The sequence below is a fragment of the Salvelinus namaycush genome, chromosome 42 (assembly GCF_016432855.1).
Source record: "Salvelinus namaycush isolate Seneca chromosome 42, SaNama_1.0, whole genome shotgun sequence".
Classification (NCBI taxonomy): domain Eukaryota; kingdom Metazoa; phylum Chordata; class Actinopteri; order Salmoniformes; family Salmonidae; genus Salvelinus; species Salvelinus namaycush.
The window spans coordinates 1,034,360-1,056,619 of NC_052348.1; the positions used below are offsets into that span (position 1 = coordinate 1,034,360).

The window sequence follows — 22,260 nt, forward strand, 5'->3', positions numbered from 1 at the left end:
CTGCCTATCACTATGTTCTTCTCCCGAACAAACACACCTGCACCGCGGGCTTCAGAAGAAGAGAACACTGCAGAGCGCAGTCAGGATGCAGCGGCCCAGTCTGAAGAGCAGTGAAACGGCCTACACGTGAGTCACTGTATTTGTATACATGTAATAGTTGCTAATTGTAAAAAAAAAAAAAAGTTTTCTATTTCGCGGATTTCACTTATCGCGGGTCATTTTCGGAACGTAACCCCCGCGATAAACGAGGGATTACTGTACTTCTTAATTTCTCAAAAGAAAAACATTGACAAATTTCTAAAGACTGTTGACATCTAGTGGAAGCCATAGGAAATGCAACCAGGTTCCTCATAAATAGGGTTTCCCATAGAAAAATATTGGGAAATCCTATTACCTAAATTTCCCCCCCCCCGGATGGTTTGTCCTCGGGGTTTAGCCTGCCAAATCAGTTCTAGTATACTCACAGACATTATTTTAACAGTTTTAGAAACTTTAGAGTGTTTCCTATCCAAATAATATGCATATCCTAGCTTCTGGGCCTGAGTAACAGGCAGTTTACTTTGGCACGCTTTTCATCCGGACGTCAAAATACTGCACCCTAGCCTTAAGAAGTTTTAACTAAACCCAGCTCTACTTAGCTTTAGAATTTGTCACTGACTAATACCAATTTGTTATCGTGAGAATGATTATTGAGCGATCTCTTAACCTCTCTGGGGCAGGCCAATAGCCAGGGAAAATACAGCGCGCCATATTCAAATAAAATGATATAAAAATCAAACTTTCATTAAATCACACTGTAACGGCTGTCTAATTCCTCCTCGGATGAGGAGAAGGAGTAAGGCTCGGACCAAAACGCAGCATTGTATGCAGACATAATTGATATTTATTAAAGACAAGACGAACACGAAAAACACTTGGAAAATACAAAACAACAAAACGACGTAGACAGACCTGAACTTGAGAACTTACATATAGACACGAAGAACGCACGAACAGGAAAGACTAGCCAACCGAACGAACAAACGAAACAGTCCCGTGTGGTGCAACAGACACAGACACAGGAACAATCACCCACAAACAAACAGTGAGAACAGCCTACCTTAATATGGTTCTCAATCAGAGGAAACGTCAAACACCTGCCTCTAATTGAGAACCATATCAGGCAACACATTTAACCCAACATAGAAACACATAACATAGAATGCCCAACCCAACTCACGCCCTGACCAACTAAACACATACAAAAACAAGGAAAACAGGTCAGGAACGTGACACACACATGTAAGATACCAAATTAAAGCCTCACTCGTTGTGAATCCATCCAACATGTCAGATTTCAAAAAGGCTTTTCGGCGAAAGCATAAGATGCTATTATCTGATGATAGCACAACAGTAAACAAAGAGAGTAGCATATTTCAACACTGCAGGCACGACACAAAACGCAGAAATAAAATATAAATCATGCCTTACCTTTGACAAAATTATTTTGTTGGCACTCCAATATGTCCCATAAACATCACAAATGGTCCTTTTGTTCGATTAATTCCGTCGATATATATCCAAAATGTCAATTTATTTGGACCGTTTCATCCAGAAAAACACAGCTTCTAACTTTCGCAACGTCACTACAAAATATATCAAAAGTTACATGTAAACTTTACCAAAACATTTCAAACTACTTTTGTAATACAACGTTAGGTATTTTTAAACGTTAATAATCGATCAATTTGAAGACGGAATGATCTGTGTTCAATACAAAAAGAAAACAAACTGACGCAACTTTTTTCGTAACGTGCATCTCTCAAACAATTTACTTCATGTGACCCTCATTTACGATAGCCCTACTTCTTCATTACACAAAGGAATAACCTCAACCGATTTCCAAGGACTGGTGACATCCAGTGGAAGCGGGAGGAACTGCAAGCAAGTCCCTTAGAAATCTGGTGTCTCTAAGAAAATTGAAAAGACAGTGACATCAAAAAAAATAAAATATGAATGGTTTGTCCTCGGGGTTATGCCTGCTACATAAATTCTGTTATTCTCACAGACATGATTCAAACAGTTTTAGAAACTTCAGAGTGTTTTCTATCCAAATCTACTAATAACATGCATATCTTATATTCTGGGGATGAGTAGCAGGCAGTTGAATTTTGGCATGCTATTTATCGAAAAGTGAAAATGCTGCCCCCTGCCCCGAAGAAGTTAATAACTAAATAGATTCACTGTTGTTATCGAAGTAATTTCAAGAGATGGGTTTAACAGAACAAATTTAACCATACTTTATATGTCATATATCATCAATGATACTATTTAGGCCTATATTTTGCCTTTTATTATTAGTATTATAAATATTATTATTGTTTTAGAATTTGCAACTTTATTTAAAGTGTGTTTAAAGTTTGATTTGATTTAGTCCTATTCTTTAACTTCGATTTTTGGTTGAGATGGAGACATGAATCCAACATATCAATTATTAATTTGTAGACAAACAAGATATTGAATTGTATTTGGCAGGTTCAACGCAACCAAATATCCCCGGATGTATTTTTTGCTTTGATAGTTCCATCTGTGCCTATGACTTAGTCTGGCTTTAAATCCACTTTGTCTACAAATGAATAATTGATATGTTTGATTCACGTCTCCATTTCGGCCAAACATCTAACTTAAAAGAAATGAACTAAATTAAATTAAATAAAACAGTAAATGCACTTTAAATAAAGTTTGATTTGATTTTGTCATGATCTTTAACTTATATTTTTGATTGAGATGGAGACAGTTATTTCAACATATTAATTATTAACTTGTTGATAAACTGGAATTAAAGTCAGACTAAGTCAGTGGTACAAAAGATACAATTCCTTAAAATGTTGATATTTGGTTGCGGGGACAATAAACACAATTCAATATCACTTTTGCAATGCACTTTTTCCTATTAACTTGTCTACAAGTTAACAAATTATATGTTGGATTCACGTCTCCAACTAAAACAAAAATATAATTTCAAGAATAGGATTAAGCGTGTGCCTCAGATTAAACTATCCAAGCATTAGCTACAGCTCCTTTAAATGTTAATATTTGTATTACAAATATAACTTTTGTAATACAGTTAATAGCCTAAAGTTATGCTATTTTACAAACTAATGTAACAGTATTTATTCAACCTTAAAATTAGTAACACATCCAGAGCCGCTTATTGAGGTTCCTGTAACTATAAAGGTCTTCTTCTGTAATCATAGAAAGCGTGCATGTTCAAGATAGTATGCAAAGGTCGCAGGTCTATGGAAATCTTCACAGTTGTTATAATAATCTGTGCAGAATATTAAACAGCATTGATTACTTGTACATTTAATGTAATCTCAACTACAATCCAGGTAATTCAGGGTTCACAGTGAAGCACACAGAAACTAGAGGCCATAAGTAACTTCAAAAAGAATGGCTGAGTTATTGATAAATCAGATTTTACGTCTCCATTTAAATCCTATGTAAATCCACTCCACAATGGCCTATCAACTTGAAACCGTTTACATCCGTCAGAGACATTACCATGATGAACCATGTTAAGTTTGGCATTGATATCCTAAAAAATAAGGAAACTATTAACAATTTACTTTTTTACGCAAATGCTTAAAATAATTATAAAGAATCTTCTCATGGACTAAAAGTCAGATTCATAGTCCCTATGTTGATGCATTCAAAGATGTCCACACTATACCAGTAGATGCATATTAGCACATACACTAATATGCTAAAATTTGCTGAATGTACACACCAACTGTGGAATGTAGGCCTATTGTACATGTCTTAACTTAGTTGAAAAGCTAAGGGATTGGCCAAAACATGGCTGAGTTATTGACAAATCAAAAACCTGATTTCCCTTGTCCATTTTAAACAATGTAAATCGACTCCACAGTGGCTTATCAACTTGAAACTTATCATTGCTATCATGGCCATCCCTAAAATGAACCAAACTGAATTTGGTATTGATTTTTCAAAAAACAAGGAAACTATTAATTTTAACAACTCATTCTTTGCATGTGTAACGCTAATGCTCAAAATCATCTGCATTCACCTTATCCTCATGAAAAATATGTCAGAATCACTTCAGATTTTGTATTTAGACTCATTACATCAGTCTTTAATGGTTTTTGAGACCTTTGTACCTATAGATGCATGTTAGCACATATGCTAATGCTACAAATACTTTTGAAAATGTTAATTTTTAAAAGTATTTTTAGCATTATCCTATTTGCTATAGTACACCTTGTAACGTCCATCGTTAAATGAAGACCAAGGTGCAGCGTGGTAGGCGTACATTTTCTTTTTTTATTTAAATGTGCCACCAAAAAAACAATAAACAACTCAACGAACGTAAAGCTAGGAGTGCAACACCTGCAACACAAAAAGACAAGATCCCACAACTGAAGGTGGGAAAAAGGGCTGCCTAAGTATGATCCCCAATCAGAGACAACGATAGACAGCTGCCTCTGATTGGGAACCATACTCGGCCAACAAAGAAATAAAAACATAGATTTCCCACCCTAGTCACACCTTGACCGACCAAATAGAGAATTAAAAGGATCTCTAAGGGCAGGGCGTGACACACCTATAGGTACAGTGGAGCCATATTTGAATGCAGCAAAACGTTATTAAGTCAGATTGACTCAAGATTTTCTAAATAGACTCCATGAATTAGCCTCTAATGAATTTTAGAATTATAAGGTGCTGCATTCAAAGTCGGCCACAGTACACCACTAGATTGCACCATGTCACACCATGGCTATAAGAACTGAACCGATGGACATGGGGCCATGAAATGTGTCATGTAGATCTTATATGAATATAAAGTCACTGCAACCTTAGATGGTTGCACCAGACGAATCGGTAGCACCATAGATGTCATTGGCACCAGTGGCACCATAGGATACTATAGCAATAACTATTAATCAGGTGGACTTTGTCTCATGCAAATGAGTGTTAAGTTTAAATGATGCAGGCGAACAATGTGATGTATTGTGATTAGTATATCTGTATAATCACACGTAGTTGCCCTTTTATGTAGTCTGAACTTAGTGAAAAGTGGCTATTTTATTTGGGTCCTGCCGCTTGCGCAGTCAGCGTATTACAGCTGCGAGAGTGTATTGAAGTATTTTGGAATGCTAATGTGGGGTGTACCAACTGAGATTTAAATCATTTCCAAAAACAGATTGACACATTTTAAATGAACCTTTATTTAACTTGGCAAGTCAGTTAAGAACAAATTCTTATTTACAATGACGGCCTACCCCGGACGACGCTGGGTCAATTGTGCACCGCCCTATGGGACTCCCAATCATGGCTGGACAGCCTGGAATCAAACCAGGGACTGTAGTGACACCTCTTGTACTGAGATGCAGCGCCTTAGACCGCTGCTCCACTCGGGAGCCCCAGATTTCAAAGATGACCACAATATACCAATAAACACAAATCTTAACATAAATCATTAGTCAGATTGACCCCAGAGTTGGTTTATAAACTCAATACATTAAGTAATGACTTTAAGAATGATTACCTGCTGCATTCAAAGGTAACCAACCTACAGCACTAGACAAAACTTCACTTTTGGTATTGAAAGAGAAACATGGTAATGCTTTCACTGATTGCACATAAATGAATATAGTCACATGATATAGTGCTTGCTTTGCTATCCAACTGATCTCGTGTCCTTTCTGTCATCCTGTAAACCCTGTTCGTTGTTGCTCACAGCTATACATTGGTTTTGCTATTAGATGAAGCACAGTGAGAACACATGAAGTTGTTGTACACTGAGTATATAAAGCATTACGGACACCTGCCCTTTCAATGTCACAGACTGACCAGGTGAATCGAGGTGAAAGCTTTGATCCCTTATTGAAGGTATTCCTAAAGTTTGTTGTACTCAGTGTATGGATACAAAATATCTGACATTGTATTCCCATTTGAACTTTGTTGTGCTTCTATATGATGGAAGGTGCAGTGATAACACATTTAGATGACAACTAAACCAAACATCAGACATAGTTTTTTCATTGGAATTTGGTTTTGCTTTTAGAAGATTGAAAGCATAGTGACACATTGGGAATTCAACAAACTTCTGGCTGTCTTTTTGAGTGGGTGAATAAAGGTTTCTCATTGATCAACGTGTCAACCAAATTTGACCAAAATGTCCACGTTTAAATGACGTGGTGTGCCCAGTGGGTCAGAATTCAGTAGTTTGTTTGAATCAGGTTATTAGAATTTGAAATGTGTGAATACGTCTTTTTTGACACAGAAAAAGGAGAGGCTTTCCACAGATGCCCTTTAGACGGCAGAGAAGTTGTCACCCGTAAATATTCCATGACATCGATGTTTGAGTAAACAGAGACTAAATGAGAGAAATGTTGAATATTGCAGAATGGCAGATGTTAAGGAGTTGAGTTCCACCATCCTTATGTATTTTCAAGCTTTTTTCAAGCTTTCAGATTGGAAATTACAAGTGGGATATGGGTGTACAGAACACGTAATAAAGCATTATACAAGGCTAATTATAATTCCTTTTCTATCTACTCAGGAGGCACAGAAGAAGGACGAGAAGCTGCTGAAGTTCCCTGAGAAACTTCAGGGCATCCAGAGCGCTTCCAGGTAAATAGTCCTTCATTATGCGGTCTTCATGATGTCGGAAACTTGCAAACTGGGAAAAAGCCGTTTGAACAATCCTCCGACTCATAATTTCCGTAAAGTAGCACACTCAGGTGTCAAATATGTGCCGCAACTACTACGTCACCTATTCAGGAAATTACTTAGAAGACAGCATTTTCAGCAGTTAAATGCAACAACAATACATTATTTATCAAAATCAATCTCAACTCAGCAAAAAAAGAAACGTCCTCTCACTGTCAACTGCGTTTATTTTCAGCAAACTTAACATGTGTAAATATTTGTATGAACATAACAACATGTTCAACTGAGACAACTGAGACATAAACTGAACCAGTTCCACAGACATGTGACTAACAGAAATGGAATATAATGTCCCTGAACAAAGGGGGGGGGGGGGTGGTCAAAATCAAAAGTAACAGTCAGTATCTGGTGTGGCCACCAGCTGCATTAAGTACTGCAGTGCATCTCCTCCGCATGGACTGCACCAGATTTGCCAATTCTTGCTGTGAGATGTTACCCCACTCTTCCACCAAGACACCTGCAAGTTCCCGGATATTTCTTGGGGGAATGGCCCTAGCCCTCACCCTCTGATCCAACAGGTCCCAGACGTGCTCAATGGGATTGAGATCCGGGCCCTTCGCTGGCCATGGCAGAACACTGACATTCCTGTCTTGCAGGAAATCACGCACAGAACGAGCAGTATGGCTGGTGGCATTGTCATGCTGGAGGGTCATGTCAGGATGAGCCTGCAGGAAGGGTACTACATGAGGGAGGAGGATGTCGTCCCTGTAACGCACAGCATTGAGATTGCCTGCAATGACAACAAGCTCAGTCCGATGATGCTGTGACACACCACCCCAGACCATGACGGACCCTCCACCTCCAAATCGATCCCACTCCAGAGTACAGGCCTTAGTGTAACGCTCATTCCTTCGAAGATAAACGCAAATCCGACCATCACCCCTGGTGAGACAAAACCGTGACTCGTCAGGTAAGAGCACTTTTTGCCAGTCCTGTCCGTTCCAGTGATGGTGGGTTTATGCCCATAGGTGACGTTGTTGCCGGTGATGTCTGGTGAGGAACTGCCTTACAACAAGCCTACAAGCCCTCAGTCCAGCCCCTCTCTCTCCTGGTGTAACTCGGGCAGTTGTTGTTGCCATCCTGTACCTGTTCCACAGGTGTGATGTTCGGAGGTACCGATCCTGTGCAGGTGTTGTTACACGTGGTCTGCTACTGCAAGGACGATCAGCTGTCCGTCTCCCTGTAGCGCTGTCTTAGGCGTCTCACAGTACGGACATTACAATGTATTGCCCTGGCCACATCTGCAGTCCTCATGCCTCCTTGCAGCATGCCTAAGGCATGTTCACGCAGATGAGCAGGGACCCTGAGCATCTATTCTTTTGGTGTTTTTCAGAGTCAGTAGAAAGGCCTCTTTAGTGTCCTAAGTTTTCATAACTGTGACCTTAATTGCCTACCGTCTGTAAGCTGTTAGTGGCTTAATGACTGTTCCACAGGTGCATGTTCATTAATTGTTTATGGTTCATTGAACAAGCATGGGAAACAGTGTTTAAACCCTTTACAATGAAGATCTGTGAAGTTATTTGGATTTTTACGAATTATCTTTGAAAGACAGGGTCCTGAAAAAGGGGCATTTCTTTTTTTGCTGGGTTTATTTATACTGTTTTTGAACACTAATTTGTTTGTGACCATAATAACTGTAGTTTATGGTTGACATACCTAGTTAGCTGTTAGCCAATTGGCATTTTCAATGACTTCAAAGCACGTGAATACATACAACTTAATGCTCAGAGTTTGTAAGTTTTGTTTCAAAACACTCTGACGTAGAGAACGCAGCATCTGCACTGCTTTCCTTTGACAGGAGTTTTAGAACTAGTTCACCTAGAAGACGCCCAGTCAATTCCACACCCGTTATCTATGAATGCCCTATACTGTATAAGGACTTTTATAGGGCTCTTTTCACAATCAATATCACTAACTCAGTTCCTGGAATGCTATGTGTAGCCTATAGGTTCTTGCTTCAGCCACTGCTCTTAGAGAGCATTAGCACGATTATTTCCCTCCATTAGCCCTATCTGTATATGTTGCCTTTATATGACTACTACTGGAGGATGATCTGTGCTTAAAGATGCAGTCTGGTAACATTTCTGCAGCCCCACCCACATCCCTTAGCTGTTTACCTAAACAGGTGGCGGGGTGACCTGTTTGTAGTTTTTCTGAACTGCAGACCGCTGCTTTAATAAGACTGCAGCTTTAAGTCTGGTTACATTTCTCCAGCCGCATACCTCAGCTGTTTACCAAGTGGCGAGGTGCCCACTTTGTTGTTTTATGAATCGCAGACTGCAGCTTTAATGACATAGAAAATAATATATGGTACAATACATATTCATAGTTTAAATGCAATCAAATGAAGAAGTTGGTAATTGGCTAGAATAATAGCAGCATTGAATGAAATCACAGATCCCTTCTAACGCCTTGAGTTGAATTTCAAATGAATTTGAGCTCCCAATGTCGTTGGGAGTAGACTGCACTGTTTAGGATGCATTATCTTCCCTGTGGCTGTCAAGATCTTTTACAAGGTGACCTCTGCATGCTACAGTTCAGCTCTCCCTCTCTCCTGGTGTGCCAACAGATAACGCTCCGCTGTGGATATGCTGACACATCATCCTTACTTTCAGCCTTCTCTGACTGTCGTGCCGTCACCTTTATCGAATGTACTGTAGATAGGCCTTTGAATTGAAGTGCCATTACAGTGTAACATGGTCCATTTCTGCCACGGTGAACCAGTTCCCAACAACATAGCAATTTCTAAAGCACCATCAATACCACTGATTGATACAAGCCAAGGCATTTCTGTGTTCAGGGTCAGCAGTACTTCAAGTCTCAGGAAGGCACAGTCACATTTTACAATGCTAACATAGCCATCTGCTACACAGTCACATTTTACAATGCTAACATAGCCATCTGCTACACAGTCACATGTTACAATGCTAACATAGCCATCTGCTACAGCAGTCCACAAAGTTCCAGAATCTTAAACTACTCACATTCATTATAATATATATGTATATAATATACGCCATTTAAAATACACTTTCATCTATTTTACGGGTGGTCCCAGCAGGAATCAAACACACAACCCTGATGTTGCGAGCGCCACGCTCTACCAACTGAGCCACACAATGTATTTTAACAGCCTTTGGATGATTTGCATATCCCCGCAGAATATCAGTGGAAAACATTGAGTTGGAGTTCTCGTCTCTCTACGTCAGGACCAGATCCCTGGAGGAGAAGGTCCAGAGTGACCCGGAGCTCCTGGAGCAGCTGGACCCCTTCCTGCAGGTGGCAGCACATTCAGTCAGAATCTAAATTTGTCATTTCTGCTCTGTGAATGCTGATTACGGTGCATGAGGGCGGCACACAGTGAAGGCATCCTTAGCCAGTTGTGGTACAAAAGCGGATCCTAGGGTGACTGTAACAAAGAAATGTATATCAGATAACTTACCACTATGGTCTCAATTGCAAGAACACCCTATAAGCATAACAAAATATTGGCCAATATGGGCCAACATCCTACATCCCTGATATACTGTATCACCAAGCCCCCTGTTTTAGGTATATTTTGATGGTAATAATATGTTATAATTCTTTTATATCTAATCTGTGTGTGTCATCCATTGTCTGCCATCCCCAACAGTGCTCCACAAGGACACTCCAGGACCTGAAGAGGTGTAGGCTGGACCTGCGGAAGGAGGGTAATGCGCTTATTGACTTCTTCTGTGAAGACAAGGACACCTTCATGCTGGACGAGTGCTTCCGCATCTTTCAGGACTTCTGTCTCAAGTTCAAAAAGGCTGTCAAGGTGAGAGGTGTTCTCTTTAAATATTTAAATTCAAATCTTTTAAGTCTCTACTATGAAGTTTCAGATAAGTAATGTAACTCACATTCTCTATCTAACCTACAAAATGCACACTCACATTAACCTGCACTGCATTTCCTGAAGTAACAAAACTAATAAACTCTTCAAAAGGACATACTGATGTAGGTGTATGTAAACATATAACAAAATGTGGATAAAGTCAAGGGGTCTGAATACTTTCCGAAGGCACTGTACACAATATGTTATTTATTAGCCCGTCCTTTCGCTGTCTCTGTCAGGATAACCTGGAGCGGGAGCATAAGGAGGCGGCCAGGCAGCGGCGTCTCAGAGAGCTGGAGAATAAGCGCTTTGCCTGGAATGCCGACCAGCAGCAGGCGGCTGGCGCCGGTAATGGCGGCTTCGGCCGCAGCAGCAGCGAGAACGACGTGGATATGCTCACCAAGGAGGGCCTCCTGGACTTCCTCCAGCAGCGTCCCCACAGCCCCCTGGGTCGTTCAGCCAGCGCCCGTCGCCACCGCCACACCGTGGCCGCCATGGCCGACCGCGAGCTTCACGACTACCTGGAGCTGTTCGGCAGTGGCACGACACTGCCAGCGGACTATGCCAACAAGTTCAACAGCCTGCCGCGCTCCGGCCGCACCCTCCATCGGAGAACCGCCCCCTGGCTTGTGTCCCAGGATGACAACCACAAGCTGGAGAATGGGCAGCAGGTGCTGGCCACGTCACACCGGGCTGAGACGGAGCCCATCAGCCCCTTGGCCATGTACTCTTCCATGGGCTTTAATGCCAACGAGGAACTGTATAACAATAATAACAACTACACGACCGTGTCCGAGGGGAGCTATCTGCCTCGCTCATGTCAGAACCGTAACGTCTTTCAGAAGACACCCAACCCCGGAGCGAGCGTCACGGCACACATGAACGTCAGCGTGGAGAGACACACGCTAGTCCCGGGAATTCAACAGTTTGACCTCCCCAGTCCGAACAATAACACAAATCACATGCAGTTTGTTGACCACAAAGACGTGGTGGTGACAGACTTGGAAATGGAGAAGGAATCTCCAAAGGCACTCGTTTTGGATACCCCTCCTCCTTGTCCAAAGAGTTTGGAAGTTGCGTGGGAAGGTAAAATTCCGTCCTCTCAGTTTGTGGTGGGCTCGCTTCAGAAGGAGGAAGAGGAGGACAGCAGCACCGTCTCCTCAACCACCTGCGATATGCCCCTACCTCTTGACCCCTCCGTATCAAATAAGAAACCGGTGTTCTACATCTTAGACTGCACAGAAACGGACTGCTCCGTAGCGCTTGACTACTCTGAGATCGAAAGCTCGCCTCTAATGAGGGAAGGATTGGTCCCCGATGTAAAAAACACTGACTGCAACAACATCCAGGGGAACCTTCGAGACCCCAGCTCACTATCCTCCAACTCCCATTTTGATTCCACATCCAAAAACGATCAGTCCGTCTTTGCCCCCACAAATGAGCTGTCGGTGTCCACAGACGAACGTGCCCCATCCGTTGGCTCCCTCGTCACCAGTGAAGAGGGGGACACAGATAGCTGGGACACGGCGGAGGCTAGGCAGGTGGGTGAGAAAGCTGTACAGACATATAGCCCTAAACCAACACACGCCAAGACCAAGAAAGTGTCAAAAGTTTCCAAAAACAGCAAAGTGGGTCGCGGCGTCAGGATGTTGACCACCACTGAGAACCAGGACATGCGGAAGGTGGTGCCCATCACCAAGCTCAGCCGGACTGGCAGCAACGTCAGGCGGGTGGAGAGACCCGTCGGGGGCCATGAGGGTGCCAGGCAGCCGCTCATCGACAAGAGCACCCCAGCCAGGGAGCGGGGTGAGAAGACCGGTAGGCCCGCCCGCCACTCCAGCTTGCCCCCAGAGGAGACCAAATCCCAGGGGAACGCTGGCCTCTCTGGCTGGGCACGTGACCTCAACCCACGAAAGCCCTCCTTCCGCAAGCCCAGCGCCAAGCCGCTGAGGAACCTGCCCAAGCCACCGCCGGAGGAGAAGATGTGCCGCTCCACCATGAGAGCCCTGGCTGCTCAGGCCCAAGGTCAGGTTAGGACACCCTCTGAGGCTAGCGCTACCCACAGCTCCAAAACCCCATCTGCCACCCTGCCTGGCTGGGCACGCAACACTGTGGCCTCCTCCTCTCGTACCACCAAGAAGGAACTCGCTCCAACCCTCTCCAACCCCCCGACCCCCTCCAGGAGCCCCTCTCTCCTATCCCGGAGCAGCTCCCAGAGTCAAGCACCCGCTCGGCCTCCAGCCGCTGCCACAACCACATCTCCTGCCAAAGGGGGGCAGCATTCACCCCAGAGGGAGGAGAAGGAGAAGGCCCAAGGGGGTGGTCTGCAGAGGGTGCAGAGCGTCAGGGCATCAAGCCGAGCGAGCACCCAGCGTAGCGACACCCCCCCATCGCCACCCACCCGCGAGCGCTCACGCAAGAGCAGCAGCTTCTCCGAAAAATCTGTCCAATCCACTACGTCATGTAGGACCATCAAGCCCACCTGGAAGTAGAACACAAACATGGTGGAACTTGATTGGAGCAAGAGAGGAAGAAATGTACTATGGTTTTCCCCACATGCTGTAGACTGACATTTTGTGTCCTCTTTCATTAGCTACTCTAAGACAGCCCACCTCATCCATATGAAGTCATTATACAGGGCTCCGTTAACACATATTGTATGAACTGCAAAAATATATAATGCACTGTATAAGATTATTTCGTCATGAGCCCCCGTTTGTTTTTGAGCATTCTTCACGGGGAGACAGAACTGACAAAAAAAAAGGCAAAATCCCCCTTTTTTCCTTCTTTGCCTGTGTTGTGGTCTTAAACTATATGTAATAAGGTATAATAACATGTCAAAACAGAAGAAAAATGATTATGCTTTTTTTACAACCCATTTTCAGATGGTGTTTACATGGTATTTACTTAAAAACGATGTGGTAGTAACAATGGATATTGTCTGGTACTCACCTCAAAGAATTCAACACTATTGGTAATTGACTGTTACCAAATGGTACATAGAGACACGTGTGTCAATGAATATCATGTGATTACTATGAAATTATTAGATAATGACCATTTAAACAAGTACTTTCTAGGTAACTACCTGGTAAACAGTGACTGGAAAACGAAGTGTTACTGAAAACCCACTACTGAACATGTTTGAATGCTGCTAATTAGCTTTGACAATTTGGGCACTGTGTTAGTGTCTTCATTCAGGGTGTGAGCTACCTTTCTTCTGTTGTGATTGTGACTTTGTGACTTTGATTTCTGTGGTTCTCTACTTTCCTTTGCACAGCCGTACTATACAGTAGCCTGGAGTCCACACTGAATATTGCTCTGTTTTTCACTTTACTGATTTAGTCTGAGTCTGATCCAATAGGGTTCATTTGGAATTGACAAAAAAGAGCTGGTCCCAATCAGTGTCTTCTCAGATACTATGTGTGGGACATTAATGAAAATAACTATTCAGGGCCTTATTCACTAGAAACCAAACGGGAAACTAGAAACCAAACAAAGAAACAACTGTTTTCGTTTCCCGTTTGCACTAATGAATATGCCCCTGGCTCAGTGTCATTGTACTCCTCAGCAGTTGGCCACTGAGTTCCTTTCCCGCTCCACTGAAGTTATACCTCGGTTATACTTGACATTGCAGAAATAGTATATAGTAAAAAAAATCTAAAATAAAAGGCCACAGAAAAAATGCCCATAGGCCCTATTCAATCCAACCGGGTATCCAGGTTTCCGGGGTTAAGATAAATAGACATTATTGTTGATGTGCTGCATTGTCTTGGACAAAATTATATGTGTAGTCAGACATTAGGAAACTGAACTATATTTGATTTCTAATGTCAATGAAGTTTTGGATACCTGGTAGTCAGTGTTTGATTGAGTCAGGTATCCTATTGTGTACTGAGTCAAATACATGAACTATTACTATTAGCAAGTACAGAAAGTTATTGAGTCATTATCCTCTGTTTATGATACTCCAGTTAGTCCTTTGGTATGATTCCACTGTAAAGTTTTACCTTTACCTCTTAGAATACAGTACATGCCAAGGGTGTACTTTGTCATGCAATGTATGTTCATGTACTTGTGGTACTTTTGACATTTGTATGTATGTATCAATAACAAGCAATGTTTCTAAATGCTCTCGATAAAACGCCTCCATTCTAGCATGGAGTAGAAGTGCACACGAAGGAAATATTTTTCCGGCTTTATGCTATAGCTAGACCAACACTAACGCTACGAAAAACAACATTGAACATGTAGCTCTTCAGACTGAAGTAACACCCAACATGGTGTTGTTTGTCTCTGCGTTTTGTCACAATAATCGTCTTTGTAATTCTTGACTTTTCTACTGGGAATGTTGTTATCTCCTGATTTTTGTACTACTTGATATCGTGTAATTGTGTTCCTTGACCGCCACCGGTCGTGATCAAAGTAATACTGTTGATTCTTCAGCCCTGCACTTGCTCCTCACTAGACTGGTCCCAGATCAGTTTGTGCTGTCTTGCTGACTCCTATGGTCATTGGCAAGCGAGCACAAACAGATCTGGAACCAGGCCAGCTTGTCACACCAGTTGCCTTTCAAACAGCATTGTGCCATTGACATAAACAACGACAACTAGAGTGCATTAACTTGAAGCTTGATGTAGCCGTCCCATAATCAGTGTCTCCTAAATTGTAAATAAGAGTAGAACTCCTCCCTACATTCCATTGCACCTATCAAAATAGCTATTAGACTGGATACTACAAATCACGGGCTTAGCCGATTAGCTGTCCACTCTGTGTACATAGTGTAAAGACATATTATTTTTGATTATACGTAGAGCTCGCAATATGTTTACACGTAGCAAACTGTATATGGAGGCTTGGAAGTAGTGAAGGTGAAAGGATCCTGTTGACAAGAGGAAATGGTTAACCAGACTTTTTCCTTTCTTGAAATTGTCACAATGAACAGCATCGTTGTTCACAGACATTGAGGCACTCAGTTCAACTTGTCTTGAATCAACAATGTCAATCTACTGTACTCTAAGTCCGAGGATATCTCAAGCATCTATACAGTTGTTGTACCATGTCTGTCTGCAATGTTGAAAACCCACTACTGAAAATGTTTGAATGCTGCTAATTAGCTTTGACAATTTGAGGACTGTGTTTGTGTCTTCATTAGGGTGTGAGCTTTGTAAGACGCTGCCTTGCTGCTGTTGTGATTGTTGTACCATTTCTGTCTGCAACTCTCAGAGTAAGCTTAAAAGAGCCCATTTTAAATCGATCCTACAGGCCACATCCCTGCAGTGGGCCATGATATGTGTATCTCCCTGCTCTCTGCAATGCAAATGAAGTGAGGCAGTGAATGTCACAAAAGACCCAGAGGCCATACGTCAGCCCAGAGGGACTGCGTCTCAAATGGCACCCTATTCCCTATATAGTGCACTACCTTTGACCAGGGTCCATAGGGCTCTGATCAAAAGTAGTGCACTATATAGGAATAGGGTGCCATTTGGGATGCCGGCCTACGACATGGCTAATGACTAAAGAGCGAGACACAATGCTCCTCTCTCTCCCTCTCTTTTCCCATCTACAGTCAAACTGTATGATAGATCTCTTGTCCACCAGACTTAACACAATGTCCAGTCTTTTACAAGGATGGCACTTTACAAGAGCGGCCTCCCACATCTTATCACACAATGCCTCCTGCTGCTGGGCTCATTTTAAGAGGGGCATGCCGACAATTGGTGGTCTTGCGTCAGAGCCACTAAATACGGTGGGACTTCAATACGGAATGTGCATCCACCCACCACTCTGCCTCCACTTCCTTGTTATGTGATGGTAACCATGACATCCCGGTCCAGCAGCTCAGTCAGGACGCTGTGGGACTGAACACTAGAAGTGGTCCGTCTGACTAATAGCCTTAGCCTTTCTAAACTTAGGCCCGACTCCTAATCATGACAGAGCAGGCGCCTGGCAACCCAAAACGGTGTTGAAACATTTGTCCAATGTTGCCCAACCCAAACCGAATGGTGGCGATTAAGATTTTCCCTTTGATTGATTGATGTTGGTGGTTTTTCAAGCCAGCTCGAGAAGTTGCACGTACACAATACAGTGACTTCATCCACAGTAGGCTACAGTTCATGTTCACCTTCAAATGTTGACCTTAAATCACAGTGTGAGCTATTGGCATGGATTCCTAGGTGATGGACCTAGGTGATGGTGCTTGTGTGTTGGAACTGAAAGCAAGGAGGAATGTTTTCTAGCCTGATCCCAGATCTGTTTGTGCTTTATAGCCAACGATATGATTGTTGTCATGGCCTGACAGCACAAACGGATCCGGGACCAGGCTTGGTGTTTTTAACTGTTTTAATGTGATTCTTTATGGGGATCAGACTACGCATATCTTAGCTGGAGTTCCCATCACTCTATATAGCTGCTCCACTTAATTGCCTTGGTTCTGCTTTGCCGCCTTCTTCTCCAAGTCACTGTCTTCGAACTGTTAATAAACTGTTAATAAATTCAAACTTCTACCTGGAGAAAATGACTGTAATCACTAGACTACACAGGGCTGAATAATATAATGTTATTCTACAGCACTGATACTTTTTAAAAGTTATGATGTGAAACATAATCAATAAAATCACCTGATGCTGTGTCTCTTTGAAGCCTTGAAGCTTTTTTCTCTGTCCTTCTCAGCTTTTTTTCCGTCAGGAATGGACATTGTTGTGAATCTGAAACTCTGCATGGATCATATTGTTTTTTGTATGCATTCTACAAGGGGCTGTTCTAAGCAGACATACTGAGGGCTGCGCTACAGTGTGCTAGACATTTAACCCCCTTTCTCTCATCTGTTTTATTAATTAAAGGGAGAGTAACCAATCATGAAGTGGAACATGGCCAGCTGGGCCATGTTCAGTTGCCAAACATTCTCGAATGTTGCAGATAGAAATGCCATGAATACGTGATTCCTTATTCTACATGTTGGAGAGGCATGTTTGTTCTACATAGCCTATTTCTATCTGAACGTTCCAAAACGTTGCGTCCTGCTAATTGCGTCCCTGGTCTTTATGACATGAAAATGCTGGCAAACATTTTGGGAGAACTATCCCTTTAAGTAGTCTATTAACACCTTCTGAATTCACAGCTCTGTAACATATCAGTGGTAAAACCTTATAGATTTTTGTAAAAAAATATTATGGAAAAGCAACAAAAAAGCACCAAAAAAATGATATATAAGGGTACGGATAGGGTACAAATTGTTCCCTGGGGTAAAAAATATCCAAATACACATAATGTACATTTAGAGGTACACATAATAATCTTACATGGTACTGTTCAGTACCTTCTAGGGTATATGTGCAGATAACCATGTATAATGGTACATTTTTGTACCCTATATTTTGAATATAAAATATACAATCATCCCACTCTACTGTGAGGCTATTTTTCTGTTTGTTTTTTAGAATACAAACGTACTGTATTTTGTGTACCGTCATGGTATAATGATGTATTTTTGCCACTTAAAAGGAACTAATGGCTTTGTCACTGTGGTCGTACCCTAAAATACAAATTTGTACTATAATCATTATAATAAAAATATTTCCCAGCATGCTCTAATGCAGGTTGATTTTCTCGAAATGTTTTGAATATCTGTGATTTATCTTTAATGTAGATTGATCGAGTAATCTTATGCAAAGATAAATAACATATTTTTCTAAACTAATGCAATCAGTTGCATTTTTTTGCACCCTTTACTGAAATAGTTGTTCAATTTTCAATGGTTTAAGTTCTCAATCTGAATGCAGGTTGCAGGTGAGTAAAAATTGTTGGATAACCTAACTTTGGCTGGATTCTGATAGGAAAATCCACAGCACTTTCCAAGCCAGCATAATGTGACTTGCAGGTAGGGTTGCAAAATTCTGGTAACTTTCCCAAAACGACCAGGTTTTCCAGGAATCCCGGTTGGAAGATTGTTGGAAACAGGAGGGAATATGCAGGAAATCTGTTACCAGAATTTTGCAACCCTACTTGCAGGCCTGTACTTACTTGTGGCCTGTAAACCATGAGCTAAGGTGACTGTATTAGGGTAAAACTAGGCCGCAAAATAAGGCCTTATGAGATATGTAATTTATTGTCATAAATAGTTACATTTTTATGATAACATTAGCCTAGGAACTCACTTGGTGAAGACCACAGGACTGAAAATGAACGAATTCACTCGAAAAGGCAAGGCACACTATTTCGAATTCCGACGCTTTGCTATGAGACTCAAAATTGAGCTCAGGTGCATCCTGTTTCCATTGATTATACTTGAGATGTTTCTACAACTTGTTTGGAATCAAATTCAATTGATTGGACATGATTTGGAAAAGCACACACCTGTCTATATAAGGTCTCACAGTTGACAGTGAATGTCAGAGCAAAAATTAAGCCATGAGGTCGAAGGAATTGTCCGTAGTGCTCAGAGACAGGATTGTGTACCAAGTTTGGAACCACCAAGACTCTTCCTAGAGCTGGCCGCCCAGCCAAACTGAGCAATTGGGGAAGAAGGGCCTTGATCAGGGAGGTGACCAAGAACCAGATGGTCACTCTGATAGCGCTCCAGAGTTCCTATGTGTCACGCCCTGACCATAGAGAGCCCTTGGTTCTCTATGGTGTTTAGTCAGAGCGTGACTAGGGGGGTGTTCTAGTCAGTTATTTTCTAGGTGGCTGATTGGCATGTTTCCAATTAGAGACAGCTGGTAATCGTTGCCTCTAATTGGGGATCATATTTAATTAAGAAGCCCTTTCTCCCATCTGCTTTGTGGGATATTGTTTTGTGTAGGTGCATGTAGCACTACGTTTCGTCACGGTCGTTTATTGTTTTATTTAAAGTTTCACTAAATAAAATATGTGGAACTCTAATCACGCTGCGCCTTGGTCCGTCTATCATAACAACCGTGACACTATGTGGAGATGGGATAACCTTTCAGAAGGCTACCCATCTCTGCAGCACTCCAACAATCAGGCATTTATGGTAGTGTGGCCAGATAGAAAGCACTCAGTAAAAGGCACATGACAGCTCACTTGGAGTTTGCCAATTTGTTTTATTTTTAAATTTTTAATTTAACCTTTATTTAACTAGGCAATTCAGTTAAGAACAAATTATTCCAAAAGGCACCTAAAGAATCTCAAACCCTGAGAAACAAGATTCTCTGGTTTGAAGAAAACAAGATTGAACTCTTTGGCCTGAATGACAAACGTCATGTCTGGAGGAAACCTGCCACCATCCCTACGGTGAAGATTGGTGCTGACAGCATCATGCTGTGGGGATGTTTTTCAGCGGCAGGGACTGGGAGACTAGTCAGGATCGAGGGAAAGATGAACAGAGCAAAGTACAGAGAGCTCTTTGATGAAAACCTGCTCCAGAGCGCTCAGGATCTCAGACTGGGGCAAAGATTCACCTTCCAACATCAAACATCTCTGGAGAGACCTGGAAATAGCTGTGCAATGACGCTCCCCAACCAACCTGACAGAGCTTGAGAGGATCTGCAGAGAAGAATGGGAGAAACTCCCCAGATACAGGTGTGCCAAGCTTGTAGTTTTGTACCCAAGAAGACTTGAGGCTGTAATTGATGCCAAAGGTGCTTCAACAAAGTCCTGAGTAAAGCGTCTGAATACTTATGTAAATGTGATATTTCCGGGGGGTTTTTTGTTTCTTTGCAAAAATTTCTAAAAACCTGTTTTTGCTTTGTCATTATGGGATATTGTGTGTAGATTGATGAGGGGGGAAACGATTTAATCCATTTGAGAATAAGGCTGTAAATGTAACAAAATGTGGAAAAAGTCAAGGGGTCTGAATACTTTCCGAAGGCATTGTATATAAGGAAGAAACTATCTGAGGTATGAACCGGGGTACAACTATGTACCTATAACTAAAAGGTATAAAAGACTCATTTAAGTACAAATCTAAACCTTTGTTTCTAGGAGTGTAGATCAGTCAACTCCAGACTGTGATTGTGTCTATAGATCACTTTTACTACCTTGAGGTGTATGGCTGTGTATTCTGTTGATATCTAACGGTTTTCTGGCAATCTTTAGAGCTACCCAATGACCACGGTCGTGTTCAGTAGGGAGAAAACGTTTTGAAACGGGGAGGTACTACCTAAATTTGTCCAATATTTAATAAGTAAGTAATACGTTTATTTTTTTCATTTTGCTACGGTTTACCCTACTGAACACAACCCAGGGTTCATACGTGAGATTGATGATATGTGGGATTGATTGATGATATTACAAAATATTGTTGTCTACTATCAGTGGCGGTGAAAGAAACAGCCTTGATAATTCTGTTGAAGAATTGATTTTATCAGAGTGAGTTTAGGATAAACTACCAGAGGGCAGAAGAGTACCGTGTATGATTTCTCTCAAAACCCTTTACTACAGGGTTCTCTAACTCCGGTCCCAGAGAGCTACTGCCTGTGCACGCTTTTGTTCCCGTTCTTCGGTAATCAAAGTTGTTCTAAAGTTGATACATAGCCTACCATTTCACATAGGCCTTAAAGGAAATGAAATATCCAGACCACTGCTGGCACAGTTATCAAATATAAAGGGTTCTTGGAAACAGGCTATTACCATTGTGTGTGTGAACTATCTTGATGATCTTGAGTTATCACGTGCTTCTTTTAACTGCCTTCCTTCAGCAGCCTAGGTCAGTGTGGTTTGATTCAGGGTAGCTGTGCAGATCTGGCCACACTTCTGCATTCACCCAACTCAGAACTGAAACAGCTGGAGCTGAGAGACAAGAGCCTGTAGGACTCAGGAGTTAGCAGTGGTGTAGTGGGGGTTGTAAACGGGTGTACACCATATTCCCACTTTTTTTCAGTGGGTATTATCTATACTCAGGGGCGTTTCTAGGATTTGAAGACATTGGGGGCTTAGCCCAAAGCCAGTAGGGGGTTCCAGGGACATTCTCCCCCTGCAAATAAAAAAATAATTTCAACAGCTAAATGCATGAATTTGGTGCACTTTGAAATGAACATTGAAAGATTAGAATATTGAGAGATTAGATATTATTCAGGTAACTTGCCCCTTCCACAACAGACACTGCCAGTACTCAATTCCAGTTGCTATTGTGCACCTCTCTACTCTGGAACACTCATCTACATACATCTACAGTGTATCATGAAAAACCACTCAACAACTTCAAACAGACTCTGTCCTGTGCAATGAGCCAAACTGACCACTTTCCTTCAGTCAAATGACCAAATCGCCCTCTAGTGGCCTCATGGGTGGAATGTTATTAATATTTTTCATAATTTCAATAATTAATCAACATTATAAAAAAGAAAAACGGCAAAAATCAGCTGTTTCTATGTCAAATGGTTTTGTTATATTTCAGTCTTCTGTGATGTATATAAAGTGTAATATTGGGATGCAAACTCAAAATGTAATACATTTGAACTATGACATGGTACAGGGCTTCTTTTTTTAAGCCCATAACCATGTGTGTAAGGTGTATACTTTTGTTTCAAAGTGGATTTGTTTAAGACTCCCAAGAAACACTGTGTGACCCTGATTTAGCCCACTGCAATAAAAGGTTAAATAACTCTGAATGACACACAATAGCTTTAGGATGCTGAGTGCTAATGCTAGCTTATTAGCATTAGCCAACCCTTATGCTGAGGGAGACTAGCTACCACTAACCCTCCCCA

General features: G+C 41.8%; 1 protein-coding gene across 1 annotated transcript in view; it reads left to right on the forward strand.

Annotated features, from left to right (window-relative positions):
- The window catches only part of LOC120034707 (FH2 domain-containing protein 1-like), a 34,075-nt gene extending 20,992 nt beyond the window's left edge, over positions 1-13,083 (forward strand). The window contains exons 8-11 of the mRNA XM_038981313.1: positions 6,566-6,636; positions 9,897-10,014; positions 10,370-10,534; positions 10,831-13,083. Coding sequence (XP_038837241.1) covers positions 6,566-6,636; positions 9,897-10,014; positions 10,370-10,534; positions 10,831-13,083 — 2,607 coding nt within the window. The remainder of the gene's footprint in view (positions 1-6,565; positions 6,637-9,896; positions 10,015-10,369; positions 10,535-10,830) is intronic.
- The last annotated feature ends 9,177 nt before the right edge of the window (positions 13,084-22,260 follow it).